This window comes from Phoca vitulina, unplaced genomic scaffold (genome assembly GCF_004348235.1).
Source record: "Phoca vitulina isolate PV1807 unplaced genomic scaffold, GSC_HSeal_1.0 scaffold16, whole genome shotgun sequence".
Lineage (NCBI taxonomy): Eukaryota > Metazoa > Chordata > Mammalia > Carnivora > Phocidae > Phoca > Phoca vitulina.
Window position 1 is genome coordinate 33,279,827 of NW_022589719.1, and position 17,782 is coordinate 33,297,608.

Below are 17,782 nucleotides of genomic sequence, written 5' to 3' on the forward strand. Positions count from 1 at the left end.
CCCACCCCCCCCCCCCCCCCCCCCCCCCCCCCCCCCCCCCCGCCACATTCTATTCTCTCATCTTGGCAGCTGTGGAACCCAAGTCAGATCCTGTCCCTCCTCTGCGTGGAGCCGCCCAGAGTAAAAACACGACGTCCTCACCACACCCTCCAGGCCCTGCAGGATCTGTCCCCTTGACTCCGGTGACCCCACAGTGCACCCCTCCCCTCATTCACTCTGCTTCTGCCACACTGGCCTTGATGCTTCTTGAACACACCACACGATCGCCCTGCTGTTCTTTTGGCCTAGAAGGTTCACACAAGTGTCCTACCCCAGCATCTGGTCTGGCGTGCTTTCTCTCTTCCTCTCTTCAGATCTCTGCTTAAATGTTGCCTTCTCAGACAGTGCCCGCCTCCCGTGTATAAATCCGCCCAGTCTTCCTCTGCTGCATTTTGTTTTCTGATCTGTAGCCCTTAGCTCCACTGTCCACAGTACACTGTTTTGTTTCAGACTCCTCTCCTTTCTCTGGAAGTTCCATGTGAACTCTGTGGGTGCAGGGACTTTTGTCTTTGTTTACTGCTGTGTCTAGCACAGAGCTCAGGCACATAATATGTGCTCAGTAAATATTTATTGAAAGAACATTTGGTGCCAGAGTGCTTGGGATCCCATCCCAGCCTGTCCACCCCCAAACCGTGTGACTTAGTTTCTTCCCCTGGGTGGTGGGGTGGAGGTCAGGTAGTGACCCTTGGGCGAGTCCTGTACCCTGTGCTATCTGCAGGCTGGGAGCTGGGCTTGTCCTTGGGGGCTTGGTGAGAGCTTGTGCCCTTGCCTTATCCACATGTGGCCTGCAGGCCACGTTCCACTATCGGACTCTGCACAGCAACAAGGAGGGCGCCGTGCTGGACGACAGCCGGGTGCGTGGCAAGCCCATGGAGCTCATCATTGGCAAGAAGTTCAAGCTGCCTGTGTGGGAGACCATCGTGTGCACCATGCGTGAGGGGGAGATCGCCCAGTTCTGCTGTGACGTCAAGGTACCTGGCGTCCCGCACCTGCCTGTCGTGTCTGTCCTGCCGTTCCCTATTCCCCATCCCAGGGCCTGTGCCCTAGCTAGGCCACCGCCAACTCCCTCCAGGGCGCCACAACAATAGGACACTGGGGTCCTGGCCTCTTCTGCCTTCTCCTCTTCATTAGCTAGACTGCCCCCCTATAGGTAGGAGGGGCAGTGAGCAGAGGTGCTTGGACTGGGGTGGGGGTTAGTCTGGTTCGCACCATCTCAGCAGCTGTTCCTAGTGAAAGGTCAAAGGCTAGGTCCTCTATGCCTGGAGGTCTCGGCCAAGGGCTTTGAGTTTCTATCTTGGGCCCAGACCTGAGACAGGCCCTGAATGGGGTGAGGCTGGGGCAGGAGAGAAGGAAGAGACGCTGAGAATAGAATGTGGAGGGAGGGACCCCAGTACAGTGAGAAGTCCAGCTTGTGGGCTACACCTCCGGGAGGAGGAAGAGGCAAGAGTCTCACTGAGCTTGTAAGGGCAGGGGAGATGGGTTGACAGTGAGAGTGTGTGTTTGTGTTGGGCGTGGGAGGGGTGCTTGGTTTGGTGGCCAGAGAGTGTGGCAGGAGCTGGGAACTTCGCCAGAACAGAAGGCTGGGACGCCAGAGGACTCCTGAGGGAGAAGCCCTCCTGCGTTTTAACGGACTGGGGCCTGAGCCAGTTGCTGCCCCCTCTGGGCTTCAGTGTCCTTTCTCAGATGGTGATGGGGCCGGGGGCTGGGCCTCTTGGGCCTGGTGACCAGGCAGCCCACGCTGACAGAGCCCCTGGTGCCCACCCGCCTTTCTGCAGCATGTGGTCCTGTATCCGCTGGTGGCCAAGAGTTTGCGCAACATCGCAGCGGGCAAGGACCCTCTGGAGGGCCAGCGGCACTGCTGTGGGATCGCCCAGATGCACGAGCACAGTTCCCTGGGCCACGCCGACCTGGATGCCCTGCAGCAGAACCCCCAGCCTCTCATCTTCGACATTGAGTTGCTTAAGGTGAGGGGCCCCCAAGCCCCAGGGGCCTCACGGCAGGAACTGGCCCTGCCTGCCTGCCCGGGGCTGTGGGCTTGGTGGATGGACTGTTGGGGGGGTCGGGACAGGGCGGGTACAAGAACGCCTGGTGGGACCCCGGCAGTCCCCCTGGGTCTCCCCCCTGCCTGGGAAGGGGGGAGCCCACTGCCTCCAGAAGTCTCCGTGAGGGTGGGGCTTTTCACCGTCTTGTTCACGGCTCTGTTCCTGGAAGCTGGGCAGGTGGGAGGTGCGACTTAAACGGTTGTCGAGTGGTCAGGAGTGAACGAGTGGTTCTGCTCCTGGCGTCCGAGGCCCAGAGGCCGGGCAGGCCTGCCGCGGAGAAGCCGTGGTCCCCCCCCGCCAGGCCTCACCCTGACGCGGCCCACGCTCCGGCAGGTGGAGAAGCCCGGCACGTACCAGCAGGACCCCTGGGCCATGACGGACGAGGAGAAGGCCAAGGCCGTGCCGGTCATCCACCAGGAGGGCAACAAGCTGTACCGTGAGGGCCACGTGAAGGAGGCGGCCGCCAAGTACTACGATGCCATCGCGTGCCTCAAGAACCTGCAGATGAAGGTGCGGCCCCGGGGGCGGGGGGGGGGGCGGGGGGTGGGGAGCCAGGGGACCCGGCTCTCAGCTCCTTCTGCCCTCGCCCTGCGCCCGTGCCCCCAGGAGCAGCCTGGGTCCCCTGACTGGATCCAGCTGGATCAGCAGATCACCCCGCTGCTGCTCAATTACTGCCAGTGCAAGCTGGTGGCACAGGAGTACTACGAGGTGCTGGACCACTGCTCCTCCATCCTCAACAAGTACGACGGTGAGCACGGGCCCCCGCGCACGTCCCCCACCCGGGCAGGGCCGTGGGCTCTGCGCTGCCAGGGACGGGCTTCGGCAGGGTGTGCTTGGCAACCTCGGGTCGGGAGGGCTCTGACCCAGGAGGGGACCACGGTGCCAGAAAGTCAGGCCGGGCGGCTGGCTTGGCCTGCCCCCACCCCGCCCCTCATGCCTTTGCACGCCTGCTGCCCGCGGGTGCCCCTGCAGACAATGTCAAGGCCTACTTCAAGCGGGGCAAGGCGCACGCGGCCGTGTGGAACGCCCAGGAGGCCCAGGCTGACTTTGCCAAGGTGCTGGAGCTGGACCCCGCCCTGGCGCCCATTGTGAGCCGTGAGCTGCGGGCCCTGGAGGCACGGATCCGGCAGAAGGACGAAGAGGACAAGGCTCGCTTCCGGGGCATCTTCTCCCACTGATAGGGCCCTGCCCACCCTGCCCGCCCTGCCTCGCCCACTGCTGCCGCCGCCAGGACCCCTGCCCCCGCTACGTCCCGCCTCTCTGTATATAAAGGCCGTATTTATCTCTCCCTGGGCCTGCCGAGCTGATCCATTGGGGGAGCCAGGGTTATCACCTCGAATTTCTGGTACTCGGGTGGTTTTGGGAGGCAAAGGTTTGGGATTCTAATCCCAGCTTCCCATTTACCAGCTCCAAGACCTCTCTGGGCCTCAGTGTGCCCAACAGAGGTGAGGAGGAGGATCTCTGTCACAAAGGAAGTGTTTGCTGGCCAGGGCCGAGGTGCCTGGGGGCCTTCAGTCTTCAGGGGGAGACAAAGGCACAGCCAGGAGGGCCTGAGTGAGATGGGCCCCCCAGTGTAGCTCTCCCCTCCAGCCTCTGGTCCCGTGGTCTTATGGCCCTAGGCCCCTGCGAACTGAGGGGCTGACCCAGGTGGGGAGGGTGCGGTGGGGTGGGATGACTATTCAGGAGGCAGCCTCGGGTAGAAGGGAGGAAAGAGCCCTCCGTGAGACCTCCGAGGCCCCGGCCCCCATTCTGGCCTTGCCTCTAACCCATGCTATGACCCTGGGCGCATCCTGGCCCCTCTCAGCCCTTCAGTGTCCCCATCAAACTGGAAACTGGGCTTGGTTGCGCTGTGGTGCCGGGCACGTGGGCAGTCAGGTGGGTTACACGTGGTTTATTTTCATGGATTTACACACACTGGAAAAGCCTCTGGGCCCTTGCCGCTCCCTCCTCCCCCCACCGAGGCTAGGTGCCCCTGACATGAAAGGGAAGTAACACCAAGGGGCAGACAAAGATGCAGGGTGTGGGGTTGGGGGGCCACAAGTCTGGGCCCCCAGCCCTCCTGCATGTGCCACTTGGGCCCCTCGCGTACATGAATAAATAACAGGGCCAGCCAGTGTGGGCCTCACTCTTCGCTGTCCAGCTTGAGGCTGATGCTCCGGGCCTTGCCTCTGGCCAGGGTGGTGGGCGGTGTCCCTGGGCCCTCGCGCTCCACCTGACTGGGGCCCCTGGAGCGAAGCAGCTGGCTCTGCTTGCGCAGGAAGTCCACAGGGGCGGCCCCGCCGTAGCTGCTCTTGGCCAGGGCGGCCCTGGAGGGTCCCGTGGGGGCATGAGGGTGGGAGCCTGCCTCCAGCTGGCCCAGGTGGGCCACGTAGCCATCTGACAGGAACTGTGGGCAGAGGTGGGCAGGGATGAGGGCACGGCTGGTCTCAGGCCCACGTGCAGCCCTCGACTGCCCCCCCGACGCCCCCAGGCTCGCCCAGTGCTGGCAGCGCTATAGGCCTGGCACAGCCTGACCCGGAGCCTTCTCTCAGCAGATAGGAACCCCAGATTGGCAGCCAGAGCACCCTGGCTTTAGTCCTCGCTCTGCGCCTCTCTGGGCTTCAGTTTCCTGAGGTCTTGGCGGGAAAGAACAGCAACTAAGGTTCAGTGAGCACTCGCTTTGTTCCCCGCCCTGTGCGTGCTGTGTGATGTTCATGAGAGCTGTGGAGGTTGGTGCCAGCTCATCATTTCTGTTCTACAGACAGGAAATTGGGGCTCCGAAAGCTCAAGGTCCATGCCCAGGGCCAAGCCAGAGTGGACCGAGCACTCAAGGTCCTGAGCACACCCCCGCCTCGGTTATCAATCCTGGCCTGCCCAGGAGCTCCAAGCTGTTCATGACCCTATCCTAGGAGGAACCCAGTCCCCTGAGGCCAGCTGGCCTTTTTATAGCCATCCCCTCAGGTGCTTCTTTACACAGGTGGTCCTCATGGCCTCAGACCTAGGCTCGGGCTCCCTGGCCAGCTCCCAATCCCCGCCTTCACTCGGCCCTCACCTGGCACTGAGCTTGCAGCTTCCGCACCGCACGGCCCACGATGTAGGTCTGGCTCGGGGGCAGGCCCAGCGCCGCATAGACGGCCACGTCTTTAGGGGACCCATAGCCAGCCACGATGTTCAGTTCTACCTGTGGCGGGAGGGGCCGGTCAGCCATCCTAGGGGCGGGGGGCGGGGGGCGGGGGCGAGACCGGGGTGGGTCCGCTCGGCATCCCAGGTCAGAGGGTTTCGAGGGCGGGGCTCGTCGGACGGAGGCGGGGCCACAGGGCTCACGTCACCGGGCCACACGCGAGCCGGAGTTGGTCAGGAGGACTAGAGGCCTCTCGGACCAGTAGGGGGCCGAGCCATAGGGGCCTCTCCAGCCAGTTAGGGTCCCGGGGCGGGAGGGTGGGACCAGGTGGGCCTCCGCGCGTCCTACTGCCCCGGGAGGGGGCGGAGCGGGACCCTCCGCAGCCGCACCTCCTGCACCAGGCTCTGCAGAAACATCGCCTTCTGGCGCAGTGGGTCGTGGGTGAGGCCATCGCAGAAGGAGACGACGCCGTGAGGAAAGTTGTGCTGCGACAGCCAGGCCACCACGCGGTGCTTCTGCATATCGGGCCGGCCCGTCACGTACACGATCAGGTAGCCGGCGTCCTGCCAGTGCCTGCGGGGTGGGACGGCGGTCAGCTCCACCACCGGGGGTGCGGCCAGTCACCGCGGCGGCCAAGCCGGGTGGCGCCGCTCCTACCTGACCACGTCCACGGCGCCGGCGCGCACCTTCGGGTCGCTGCCCATGATGGAGACGCTGGCGGTGAAGGAGCCGTCGATGCTGAAGACCACGGCCTCGGTGCCGCGGGCCACCACGGTCAGGCAGCACTCGGCGTACGTGTGGTCGCCCCTGCGGCCCACGGACGGCGTGAGCGGCACAGGGCGAGTGAGGCCCCGGCAGAGCCCCGGCCCGCGGAAGCCCGGCCCGCCCGGCGCTCACCTGACCACCATGCGCACCGGGTAGACGCCGATGCCCAGCGCGCGCTCGAGGGGCACCGGGAAGGTGAGGCGGCCGGAGCTGTTGGTGACCTCAGTGCCGAAGTGGATCCACTTGCCCGACAGCGGCTGCGTCATGATGTAGACGTCCACCTGGTGGGGAGAGCGGGCGAGAGGGCCCATGGGCCGGAGCCCCGCGCACCCCCGGACCCGGAGTGGAGGAGGGTCTGGGCAGGCTGTCGTCGGGGGTGGAGGGACCGAGAGTTCCCCGTGGGCGCGAGGTCGGCTCGATGGAGGCGGGTGTACCCGGGGCCAAGGCCTCCGTGTCCTGACCTTCTCTCCAGTGAGCGTGACCACGTCCAGGGGCCCGTACATGAAGCGCCCATTCAGCACCTGGGGGCGGCCCTCGCACACGACCGTGTCGCTTGCCCGGTGGTTGGAAGTGACGTTCTGGCGGGAGGAGACGGCGTGAGCGCGCAGCCCGGCGGGGGTGGGACCCGCGCCCAGACAGGGCAAGGCCCAATGGGGGCGGCTTTTCCGACCCGACCTGAGGTCGGGGGTGCGTGTAAACTGCGGCTCCCAGGGGATGGAGCCGTGACAGGACGGGATTCAGGGGATGAAGATCCGTGCGGAGAGCGAGGATCCGACGTCCGAATCAGCGGTGGAAGGGGAGGAGATTCCTGGTTCCCAGGGGCGGGGCCGAGGCTCGAGGAGGCGGGGCCAGGACTGTAGGGGGCGGGGGCGGCACCGGGGAAGGTCCCGGGAAGGAGCTGGGCGGGGATGCGGGGGAGAGAGGGCAGGGTCTTGCTCCTGAGGGCGCGAGGGGCAGGGCACATACCCGGATCTTGACTTGCGTGCGTTTGCGCTGCCACTTCTCTCTGGGGAAGGCCGGGCTGTAGATGGACGGCTCCTCGCATTCCGTCAGCTGTGGCTGCTCCTTCTCGATCACCTGTGCACGTGAGGCCCCGTGAACGGGGAGCCTGGGGCTGCGCTTCCCCTGGCCCGGGGCTCCCCATCCCTTGTCCAGTTCACATCTCCCACCCCGTATCCCCTGGCCCACCTGGCGCAAGATGAAGGCCACCACATCAGCCGACTCCCAGTAGCTGGCGTGGAAGAGGTGGGGCAGCGTGACGGTGGGGAAGGCGGTGAGCGCCTCGGGGCAGTAGAGCGAGTAGTCAATCCGCTTGGTCCCCCACCAGCGCTCCAGGACTGCACGGCCACGTTGGGCAGTGAGTCAGGGGTGGCCTCCCACCTCGTGCCCACGTGCCTGGCCCCTGGGTGCTCTTTCCTCCCTCCTTTCTGCCAAGCCTGCCCTTTGCCAAGTCCAAGGTTGGGTGCCGGGGCCCTCTGGTTCCAGAGCAAACGCTGGGGGCAAGGGAGGTAGAATAAGTGTCCCCTCCCCAGGCTGGATGGCTGGGTGACTTACTCTTAACCACCTCACTGGTGGTGCTGGGGGCAGCTGGCTGGGTCGGTGGATCGGTGCCTAAATCACTGCCCTTCCAGAAGGCACCGCTGGCAGAGGTGGGTGTTGAGGGCACCAACATCTCCAGCTCTTCCAGAAAGAGGACTGAGTGTGTCTGCAGAGTGTCAGCTGGGGGAGGTGGGGCAACCTGAGCAGCGGTCTGAGCCAGGCTGCCCTCCTGTCTTCCCACCCAGGGCTTCCAAGACAGCTTGGTCCCTGCACCTCCACCATCTCCCCTGCCAGCCCTCCCTGGTCAGGTCTTGGCTGAGGCTGAAGTTTTGGATGCAAAGGAAGAGTAGGGGGCATTCTCTCCTCCTAGCTCACGCTGACAGCCCACTATGTCCCTGCCAGAATGCCTGCTACCACCCCTCCAACACAGGCCCACTCCTCTCACGGGGCCAAATGGGTACCCACTTGCATGCATACGGGTACATGCCCCATATCGAGACATGAACACAAGTGCGTATGGATATGCTGTGCACCCCTACATGCAGGTACAGCAGCCCCCCACATTGTAGCTATTCCCAGACACCAGCACCCCAGTGCCGCTGGCTCCTTTCTCCAGCCCAGCCATCACTACTGGCCCCCACTCCTTGGCAGAGAATGTCAGAGGGTCTTAGGGATCCAGACCTCACAAAGGGCTAGGATAGGGCTCCGTGGTCTTGGGACTGGTGACATGAGAGGTCATCAAGGATGTAGGAACCAGCTCACATCTTCTTGGGTGCAGGGAGCCCATTCCCATCCCTCCCTGTTGCTGCCCTCCTCCTTCTCCCCTTTATCTTGGTTGGGAGCATACCCAACAGCAGGGATGAGCCATCTCCCAGGGGGAACTTCTGGTAGCGGGGCACGGCCAGTGGGGCGATAGCTTGGAACTTGGGGGCCAGCAGGGGCTCAAGGCGGGAGGCGCAGGGGTCGGCCGCGTGGAAGAGGTTGTAGATCTGTTCACAGGCTGGGCGCATCTGGGCCACTGGAACCCAGAAGATAAAGGAAGGAGGAGGTTCAGCTGGGCATGCTGGGAGGCAGGGGCTGCGTGACCCTGAGCCAGCACTTCCCAAACTGCACTCCCCGGGAGGTCACCAGGGTCCCGAGAAAGTGAGACAGGTGTCTCGGCTAAGAGATCAGACCCTTCATCTGCTGATGTGATTCAGGATGAAGTATTTCCCCTGCCTGTCAGACCCCTTCTCAAGCGGAGAAGGGAAACTTGGCCGTGGCAAGTCCCTTCTTTCTGGGCCTCAGGTTCCCCTTCTCTAGCCAGCATCTTTGTACAGTGGGGTATGGCAATAATGCCAGCATCTCATGGGGGACGAAAGAGCTAGGGAGGAGCAGTGAAGGAAAGGGTGTGGCTCCCACCCCCACCCCGAGGGCTCACCCTCCAAGGCGGGCATCACGGTTTTGCGCAAAGCCAGCACCAGGCCCAGCGGGGAGCCAAAGAGGAAGAAGCCGGAGACCTTGAAGTCAAGGCGGGCAGCGCTGGTGGGGCCGTCAGGAGCCTCAGAAGTGGCAGCAGGTGGGCAGGAGGCTGTGCTTGCCCGCCTGGGCTCCCCAGAGGAGGTGGCTGGGGCGGCTGCCTGCAGGCTGTGGGGGGGGGGAGGGGTGCTCAGTGCTGCTTCCTCCACAGCCCAACACAAGCCCAGGGCATGGGTTATGGGGCAGAAGTGTCACCTGCTCTGAGCACCCTCGGGCTCAGGACTGGTCATGTCGCTGGGGGTGCGCTGGGCAGGCAGGACTGAGGGTTCTGGGCTGGCCCGGCCCAGCCCCTCCACCCCATCTGCCAGGGGGTCCCGCACTGGGCCGACCTCCGGGGAGAGCAGCTCATTGTTCTAGACAAAACAGGGGACAGAAATATCCTTAGGATTGGAGACGATTCGATTTCTACTTATTTGGAAGTGAGGAGAGAGGCTTGGGCGGCTGGGCAGGGACTCCAGGAGAGAGACCTCGGGCGGAGTCCAAGAGGGGACCACACAAGGCAGCCGGGGAGCTGCCCGAAGAGAAGTCCTATTGCAGGGGCCAGAGCCCTAGAGCTGGAGAGACACCCCCCCTCCTGAGGCGGCAGGGTTCGGCCACACTGACCATGCTCCCTCGGCGGCTGCTGCCCCGGCTTCCCGAGCCCGCACCAGCACCGTGGCAGAGCGCGTCAAAGCCCAGGATCCCGCCGACGCCGTCCCCGATCAGCACCACCTGAGCCGGGAGAGTGGCGCCATCAGGAGGGGCTCCGGCAGAGGCAGGCAGCTGGAGGACTCCCCGGGACATCCCTACCCCCTGACCTGCCCGCAGAAGCCGGCACCCTCAGGGGAGCGCAGGAAGGCAGCATAGGCCTGGTTGGTGCGAGCGATGACAGTGGCCACCGCGCCCTGGTACCGGGAGGATGAGGTGGCCAGCAGTGGCAGGGCAGCCAGGGGAATGTGGTCCTGGGAGCGGGACAGGCCGTCACCGTCGTGGCTGTAGGGGCTCAGGCTGTAGGAGGAGGTGTGGCGGGTGGGTGGGAGGGCCTCCAGCCCCTCCACTGCTCCCTCCGAGTCCCCTTGGCCTGTTGGCAACTCCTAGCACCGTGGGGCCTTTGTGGGGAGCATCAGCACCCAAGGGGCCTTTGGCACGGAGCCACTGCCTAGAAACTGGAGTCCAGTTGGGTGGGTGACCAGCCCAGGTGTCTGGCTTCCTGGCCTCCTCCCCCTTCCTCATGGGGCCTCTCTGGTCCCTGGAGCCCCGCGCCATCCGCACCTTGAAGACCCTGTACGTCCCCCCACCCATCCACCCCTGACCAGTACTTGGAGACAAGGGCATAGGCAGCAGCGCAGACAGGTGGGCAGGGCACCAGACGCAGTGCCACGTGGCCCAAGGCCTCGGGGAAGTGGATTCGTGTGACAGCCTCAAAGGCCAGGCTCAGGGTCTGCACGTCCGCCTGCTTGGAGTCGGCGTCTCCGGGGCCTGAGTCCAGGATGTTGCCGCTGTGCAGGATGAGGAAGAGGGCGTGGACTGCGCATGCCTCGGCCCCCAGCTCCGCGGCTCCGTCTGGGCCCTGTGGGGCACAGTGGGTGCCAGGTGCGTCAAGAGCAGTAGCCTGCCTGGCGGGGGCGGGGGGGGGGCAGAACTGCAGACGTGCGGTGGCTGACCATACTCACCTCTGAGTCCCTGGGTGCTCGGGCCCCTTCCCCAATGTCTTTGGTGGCCTCGGTTCCAGGGTCTGTAGGACAGGGTGAAGCCAGTGAAGGAGGCTGAGGGGCCTGTGGGGATCCCCTCATCTGGTACTTCAGATACCCCTGCTTTGCTGTCTGCCCGAGCAAGCCCCCATCTTCCTCGGTCCTCCCTCATCAGGCTCTCATGGGTCATTTCACATTTCTGGGCCTTTGCACATGCTGGTCCCGCTGCTGTCAGGGACGCCTCTCCCTACAGTGCCTGTTTGCCCGGGAAATTCCTTCTAATCCTCCCTGTCCAGTACGGTAGCCCCCAGCCACGTGTGCCTATTTAAACTGAAATAACTTAAAATGCAATACAATACAAAACTCAGCTCCTCAGTCGCACTAGCCACATTTCGAGTGCTTAGAAACCACACGTAGCTAGTGGCTAGAACATTTCCATCATCACAGAAAGTTCTGTTGGACAGAGCTAGTCCAATCCTTCAAAATGCGGCTTAGACATCACCTCCCATGTGAAGCCTTCCTGGACTCCAAATTAATTCCTTCATGTTTTGGGCTACGTCTGAACTTGGCATACAGTCTAATCCCATCCATCTATCCATCCCTTATCCACTCACCATTCGTCTGTGTATTTAATGAGCACCCTCCCCGGATTGACATTCGATTTAGGACCCCATTAAGCTTAGGACTGAGTGTTTCTCGGAGCGTCGACTGCACATAGGGTGCTGGTGGCTGGCAATCTTTACCTGGTGTCCCCTCGGCCTCCACAGGGGAGGCAAAGGCATCAATGAAGTCATTGGAGTTCCACTTGGTCATCTCCTTGGGGAAGACCTCGTCACTGTCCGAGAAGCCTTCTGAAAGGACGAGGGGCTGTATCATGGGGCAGTGGGAGCTGCTCAGGGACACCTCCACCCCCAGCAGGGCTGTGGTGCTGACCGTGGGCATCAAAGAACTCCTCCTCGGAGCTGTTCTCTGAGTCTCGGGCGATGTTCTGCATGCGCCACTCAGACAAGCTCTGGGGAGACACGCCCCCTGCAGGGCCACACCCACCTCAGCCTGGGCGTCCAGCCTGAGGGCGGCTCCCTCCCTCCCCTGTGCCCCAGCCTCACCTCCGTGCTGGGATGAGTAGGAGGAACGGGAGGAGGAGGACCACTGCTTGCCGAAACTGGCATCTGGCGAGGCGTCGGGGCCGGAGGGTGCCTCAGGCCCGTCAGGGGTGCCAGCGTGGCTGGCTGCGGCCCGGGCCTCAACACTAGGCTTCCCGGGGGCCTGGGCCTCCGGCCCCTCACTGCCCGAGTTGCACTTGGCCATGCGCTGTGCCAACATCCGGGCGGTCTCCTCCTCCAGCGCCCGGATGTCAGCCATGCTGAGCTCTGTCCATTCATCCTGCCAGCACCAGGCCTGGCGGTGGGCCCGTAGCATCACCCGACGCAGACCTGTAGGTGCCCAGGCATCATAACCATGCCCCCCACCCCCAGTCCGCGTTTCCCTACCACTGCCACTGGGCAGCCACAGGCCCAGCCCTCTACATTGGGTGATGGCTCCCCTGGGCACACCACCCACCCGGAGCCATAAAGTAGGGCAGGGCGAGTGCCGTCCGGGAGTTGGGAATAGAAACTGGGGCATTTGTCTTCCTGCCCCACCTCCCTCCCTCCATCCCTGCCTCTTTTATCCCTCTGGGCACCCCAACTCTTGAGCACAAACCCAACGCTGACACCCTGGGAAGCTGGGACCAAGGCTTCTTGCTGTCTTTCTCACTAGCTTCTTGCTGACTTCTTCAGAGGAGTTAACAATTAGGCATTAACAGTTAATGAAATTGTTGATAGTTAATGAAGGTGTTAATAGTTAATGGAAGTGTTGGCACTTAATGAAGTTTGTAGCGAAAGATGATACCCATTCTGGGATATTTTCATCTGAAGCAGAGGAATAAAGTTAGAAACTTCAGTATCTAGGAAATAAACTAATAATAGTTGGATTATAATTATAAACTTCTGGAAGGAAATATATCAGAATCTTAACAGCAGTTATATGTGGGTGATTTCATTTTCTTATTTGTGCTTTCTGGTATTTTTACAAATGTAAGACAAGGAGCCTATATTATTCTCTAAGCTAAATTTCCTCATCTGGTCTGTAAAGTGGGAATAGTGGTTCTTACCTTGCAGGGGTGTCATGGGGGTTAAAGGAAACCTTACAGGAAAAGTGATTAGCCAAGCACCTTACATGTTGTGAATGCTCAGTCAGTATTAGTTCTTAATACCTGGCCCAGCCTCCTGCTCATTCACAGAAGGGAAAACTAAGGTGCAGAGATGGGAAGTGGCTCACTGGAGGTCCCATGGAGCCCAGGCCTCTGCACGCCCCCATCTGAGGACTGTTCTACCAGCAGGTGGCCCACCCTCAGAGCTAGGGGATGGGGTGGGGCTGAGCTGCAGGTGCTGTGGGGTTAGAAACAGGACTCCTGGATACCGGGGCCAGAGCATGGGGCCATGGGAGCTGGGAGCAGGAGGGACCCCAACAGAATGATGGCAGAGTCCCAGCCTTAGGCTGGACTTCTTAGTGTGTTGCTGGTGCGGGCTGCTGACCCTTTTGAGTGTTTCTAAGTCTCCCTTGACCCACAGAACGTTGGAGAATCCTGGAAGCTTAACGGATGAAAAGCAGCATCTCTGAATGTCAGAGCCCTCTGGACCTCAGAGATCATGTCCCCAGCTTCTTGCCCTCCTGACTCTTACCTATGCCTCAAGGCTAGGCCCCCCTGGCCCCCAGCCGAGCTGGGCTGCTCCCCTCTGCCTCAGTGCCATATCGAATGGAAATGATGGCTTTATTCTTCTGCGTCCCCAGTAGCCTGGGAGCATCCCTGGCTCAAACACAGGGTGCCTGGTGCATGCTGGGTCAAGGGAACCTCCTGCGGCGGGGTGCTCACCGACATCATGGATGAACTGCTCGATCTTGGCCTGCATGCCCCAGTAGCGGAACTCGACCTTGCACAGCTTATAGGCACACATGAGGGGCCCTGTTTGGGCCGCTGTGCGCGCCCAGTCATCAGCCAGCGGTCCTCGGCCAGTCTTGGCTGAGCGGTACAGCCGGGGGTCCTCTTCTGCTTTGTATTCTCCTGGGGCCACTGCATCCCGCACGATGTCGATGGTGTCTGGGGGGGGGGTCCAGTGGCACTGAACCACACCAGTCCCGTACCCCCTGGCCACCCCTTCCCTGCCTTGGGATTGGGAGGGCAGCCTTCCACGGCCAGGAAGCCGAGGCCAGGAGAGAGCCTGTGACTTGTCAGAGGCTGCCCACTGAGGTGGCAGGTGGCCTGAGAGGGGCTCTGGGGTCCCCTCACTGGCCCTGGGCCTCACCCAGGATGCGCTGTCTCCTCTCAGCTCCACTCAGGTTGAAGACATTCGGCTGCTGCCCCCCATCAGGCAGGTAATACGTCTCTATTTCAATGGAGAATTTCTCCACAAAGGGGCAGGTGTACCTGGGCACAGGTCAGGGGTGAGGATCATTGCTGTGCCCACCAGGGCTGTTCTTCTTGTCGCCCCAGGCCCGCTGCCCCCCACTCACCGTGTTCGGGTGTAAGGATAGGCATTCCAGGATTCCTCTTCCACCTGCAGGGCAGCCTTGGGCAGCAGTGCCCGGAACCAGCCTGGGATGTGGGAGCCCACGTGGTACACCTTGTGCGTGTACTGCCCGCTGCCGCCGGGCCCGTCCGCGTAGGGCCGGTTGGCCAGGATCTCCACACCACTGCCCTCACCACTCGACTCCTCCCGGCTCTTTTTCTGCACCCCGGGGCAGAGCAGAAAGGGCAGCTCAGCCCCAGCTGAGCTCCTGGGGTCCCCAGCTCAGCCTGGCCCCTGCACAGTGCTGAAGCCCTAGCCCCAGCCTTTCCACCCCCCTGAAACCCGATCCTGGTCCCCTGCAGCTCCCTGGGATCAGGATCACAGCTGCTGTCCAGTCCTCCATAGGGCTCGCAACCCAGCACTCATTCACGTACTTATTGTCTGCTCTGTTCCAGGCATATTGGGATTATATTCATTGGGACCTCCTGTTGATGAACAAAGCAAAGACCCCTGCCTGCCCTGTGGGACTTTGGTTCCAGGGGAGGGAGGGACTTAAGAGAAGCAAATGACATGGTATGTTAGAAGTGCTAAGTGTCATGGGAAGAAGAAAGCGTACGATTATGACAGGATGATCACGGAAAGCCTCATTGGGAAGATGACATGACCACAGTGTGACTATGACTTGAAGTGGGGGAGGGTAGATGTGGGTGCACATGGGGCTGGGGGGAACTATCCCAGGCGGAGGGGACGCCAATACCAGCTCCTGAGGTAGGAGTGTGCCGCATGTGCTCCAGGGGCAGCAAAGGGGCCTGGGAGGGTGGGCTGGAAGAATTGAGGACAGTGAAAGGGGCCCACACCTCTCTGAGAACCTGACCCCAGTCCCCTCCCTCTCTGGGACCCCAATACCAGCTCCTGCCACACCCCTTGTAGCTTGAGAGCAAAGTTCCTGCCCTTTTATAGCTCTGGAGCCTGAACTTGGCTCACTCAACCCCCTGAGGCCAGATCCTGGCCCTCCTGTCTCTTCAGACCCTAACCCTCATTTCTGGGGAACACAGGCCTCCCCGAGGCCCTGAACAGTTTTCCTGCCTCGAGAGCCTGCCTTGCTGCAACCTTCCCAAGCCCAGACCCCTGCCTCACCCTCTTGGGTCTCTGCCTGCCCCTGTCTGTCACAGTTTTGGGGTCTGATCCTCATTCCCATCTCCCTGACCACCTGGGGTTGTCAGGATCATGCACCCTCTGGGGACCCCCTTCCAGTCTTCTCTACCACCTAGCACCCCTCCTGGCTCCCTGCCTCTCGCTCTTGCCTCCTCATGCACTCCTTTCCCTCCCGCAAGGGGTTAGGATTCTAAGGAGGATTAAAGGAGATCAGAAGTGGGCTGTGCGTCAACCAGGGGCCAGTCACTTGGGGGATGGGGAGGCACCGCTAGGCCCTTCTGCCCCTTTTCCCACAGCCACCCCTCCCCGACGCCCCGCATTGGAAGGGGTACTTCTCTGTCCTCCCCTAGGCTCAGAGCTGGGCTGATGGGGGTTGAGCTGGGCCCAGCCCCTCGTCCCAGGTGCGGCCTGCGTGCTCCTGCCATTACCCCATCAGGAAGTGTGGCCCCTTGGGCTCCTGCTTCCCACCGCCCTCACCTGGATCATGTAGAGCTGGGCCACCTGGTACTCATCCAGGCTCATGGGCAGCAGAATGTGGTACTCCTTGATGAGCATCCTGAAGGTGCTCTGCCGGCCGCGCGCGGCCTCCGCTCCGCCTGGCGCAGGGCACGGCGCGGCAGTCAGTGCGGGGCGGCGGCGCGCGGCCCCGAGCCCTGCGCGCGGGCCGGAGGGCTCGCGCCGCCCGACCCCATGCCTGGGCCCGCCACGGGGGAGGCAGAGGCGAGCCCAGCGCCGCCGGGGGCCGCGAGCCGCAGCGAGGCTCAGCGCTGACCTCTTTTCCGCGCAGCCCCTGTCCCCCGCCCGCCCGTCGCCATGGCAACCGCGCGCTGACGCGGGCCCCCCGGAGCGGCGGGCGCGGGCCGGCGGGCTAACGGGCCACCTTCGCCTCTCCAGCCGCGGCCACGTCCCAAGCCCCCTCAAAATCCCTCGGGGCCGCGCCCCCAGAAGCCCCGGTCCCCTCCTTCCTGGCCCGCCTTCCGCAACCAGCCCCTCGGGTCCCGCCCCCTGCACCCCGTTTCCCATACTCGGTGGGGTCGCATGTCCCCCACTCCCAGACATCCACTTAGAACCTTGTCGGCCGGGGTGGCTCTCCGCAGAGCAGATCCGTGCGCCCCTCCTCTGCGCGTCTGTCAGTGTTCCCCACCCCCCGCACCCGGACCTACCTTCCAGGACCACATAACTAACCCCTCCGGCCCCCAGACCTGCCTTCCCTATTCTGGCCCGCAGCCCGGTCCTCGACTTCCCCTCCTCAGCATCCCTCCTGGACCCCCGGCACTCGTTTATGCTGCCACCCCATCATCCTTCCCGGGGTTGACCCCTCTTCGGGCTGAGGCAAGAGCGGCTCCACTGGGTACCCCACGGGCCCCCACCCTGGGAGACCCGCTCCGCCCACCTGCGCCCCGGTTCCGCCGCAGGCACCCCTCCCACCTCCCCACCTCGCACCCAGCGAACAGGCTAGAGGCCCCATTGTCCCCACTTCCCTCTGCTCCCCGGCGTCCCCGGCCCCCGCCGCGCTCTTGGCCCGCCCGCCAACGTCCCGGCTCACCTCTAGTTTAGGGCGGGGACCCCTCACCCGGTACGGGCGGGGGCGGACGGGCCGTTGGTCGGAGCCCGGAGCGCCCCCGGCCCCAGCCTCGGGTTCCAGCAGTGGCCGGACCCTCTGGAGGCGCAGCGCGGGCCCATGGCCCCGACCTTCCTCCGGGTCCGCCCGCCGGTGCCCCTGCCGTCCCTCCCCGCCGCCGGCCGCGTCACTGCGGCCGCCCCGCCCCTTTCCTGGGCCCGGTTGGCCCTCCCCACTCCCGCGGGGTCCCGGCAGCCCCGCCCGCGGCGGAGGAGGGCGGCCCCTGCCTTCCTTCCCCAAGCCGGCCGGGGAAGAGGCAGTTCTCCAAATGCTAGCGCTTTTTACTCCTTCTATGTTCCTTGGGATCCCCTAAGCACTCGTGGTTCCTATCTCCACCCTAGCCCAGCCCTTCTGGGTGCCCTGGAAATATGGCAGGACCCCATCCCCATTCTCCCCAGCCCTCGAACCTGGGACCCGGGGTAGGGGAAATGCCTCAGCCCACAAAGTCTGGCGAGAAGCAGTGGTTTAAGGCTTGCCTCTTCTGAGGGGCCGGGGTTCCAGTGCCCCAGGCCTCTAGGGTCATTCAGCTACAGGCAGAGGGCTGTAGTCACTCTGAAACCTTGGTCTAGCCCCTGAGTGGGGCCCCACGGCTTTCCCCACTGATGCCTTCCGGGTCCACAAGTCTGGCCAACCAGACCCTGGGCAAAGGCTGAGACACCTGAGGGCTGGGCTCATGGGACCACACCCAGCCAGCTAGAAGGTGCTGGGACAGTGGATGGCAGCATGGGGCTGGGTCTCAGCCCTGTTGGAAGCCACTCCTCTCCCCTTGGCTCTGTTTCCCAGGT

General features: G+C 63.1%; 2 protein-coding genes across 6 annotated transcripts in view; one reads left to right on the forward strand and one right to left on the reverse strand.

Moving 5' to 3' along the window:
- AIP (aryl hydrocarbon receptor interacting protein) overlaps positions 1-3,366 on the forward strand; it is a 5,526-nt gene extending 2,160 nt beyond the window's left edge. The window contains exons 2-6 of one of the 2 annotated variants that reach the window (XM_032414500.1): positions 831-1,010; positions 1,815-2,003; positions 2,415-2,591; positions 2,688-2,821; positions 3,054-3,363. In XM_032414500.1, the coding sequence (XP_032270391.1) occupies positions 831-1,010; positions 1,815-2,003; positions 2,415-2,591; positions 2,688-2,821; positions 3,054-3,126 (753 nt within the window). In that variant the 3' untranslated portion in view covers positions 3,127-3,363. Of the gene's footprint in view, positions 1-830; positions 1,011-1,814; positions 2,004-2,414; positions 2,592-2,687; positions 2,830-3,053 lie in introns of both variants that reach the window. The other variant, XM_032414499.1, reaches the window with a different exon arrangement.
- A 578-nt stretch (positions 3,367-3,944) lies between these two features.
- Positions 3,945-17,085, reverse strand: PITPNM1 (phosphatidylinositol transfer protein membrane associated 1). Of its 4 annotated transcripts, XM_032414498.1 has the most exons (24): positions 16,402-16,423; positions 15,854-15,972; positions 14,226-14,440; positions 14,018-14,139; positions 13,588-13,812; positions 11,780-12,106; positions 11,607-11,702; positions 11,417-11,524; positions 10,656-10,717; positions 10,302-10,552; positions 9,801-9,990; positions 9,607-9,714; positions 9,199-9,356; positions 8,906-9,111; positions 8,333-8,503; positions 7,501-7,665; positions 7,135-7,283; positions 6,913-7,023; positions 6,408-6,524; positions 6,079-6,227; positions 5,839-5,988; positions 5,571-5,754; positions 5,113-5,241; positions 3,945-4,467 (listed from the first exon to the last, which is right to left on the reverse strand). In XM_032414498.1, exons 2-24 carry the CDS (start codon positions 15,929-15,931, stop codon positions 4,204-4,206), a joined length of 3,735 nt encoding a protein of 1,244 aa, XP_032270389.1. In that variant the 5' UTR covers positions 15,932-15,972; positions 16,402-16,423; the 3' UTR covers positions 3,945-4,203. The 4 variants fall into 4 exon arrangements, with proteins under 4 accessions (XP_032270389.1, XP_032270387.1, XP_032270388.1 ...); XM_032414496.1 differs by lacking the exon at positions 16,402-16,423 and adding an exon at positions 16,923-17,085 and having other exon boundaries at positions 6,079-6,524; XM_032414497.1 differs by lacking the exon at positions 16,402-16,423 and adding an exon at positions 16,447-16,467 and having other exon boundaries at positions 6,079-6,524.
- Between the last annotated feature and the right edge of the window lie 697 nt (positions 17,086-17,782).

Bases quoted from the DNA above. Each gene is read 5' to 3' on its own strand.
- PITPNM1 (XM_032414496.1), bottom strand. From the start codon at position 15,931: ATGCTCATCAAGGAGTACCACATTCTGCTGCCCATGAGCCTGGATGAG. The intron at 13,813-14,017 runs GTGAGGCCCAGG...CCCCCCCCCCAG, and splicing joins GAGGAGACAGCGCATCCTGG to ACACCATCGACATCGTGCGG. The intron at 9,357-9,606 runs GTCAGTGTGGCC...TGTTTTGTCTAG, and splicing joins GCAGCCGCCGAGGGAGCATG to AACAATGAGCTGCTCTCCCC.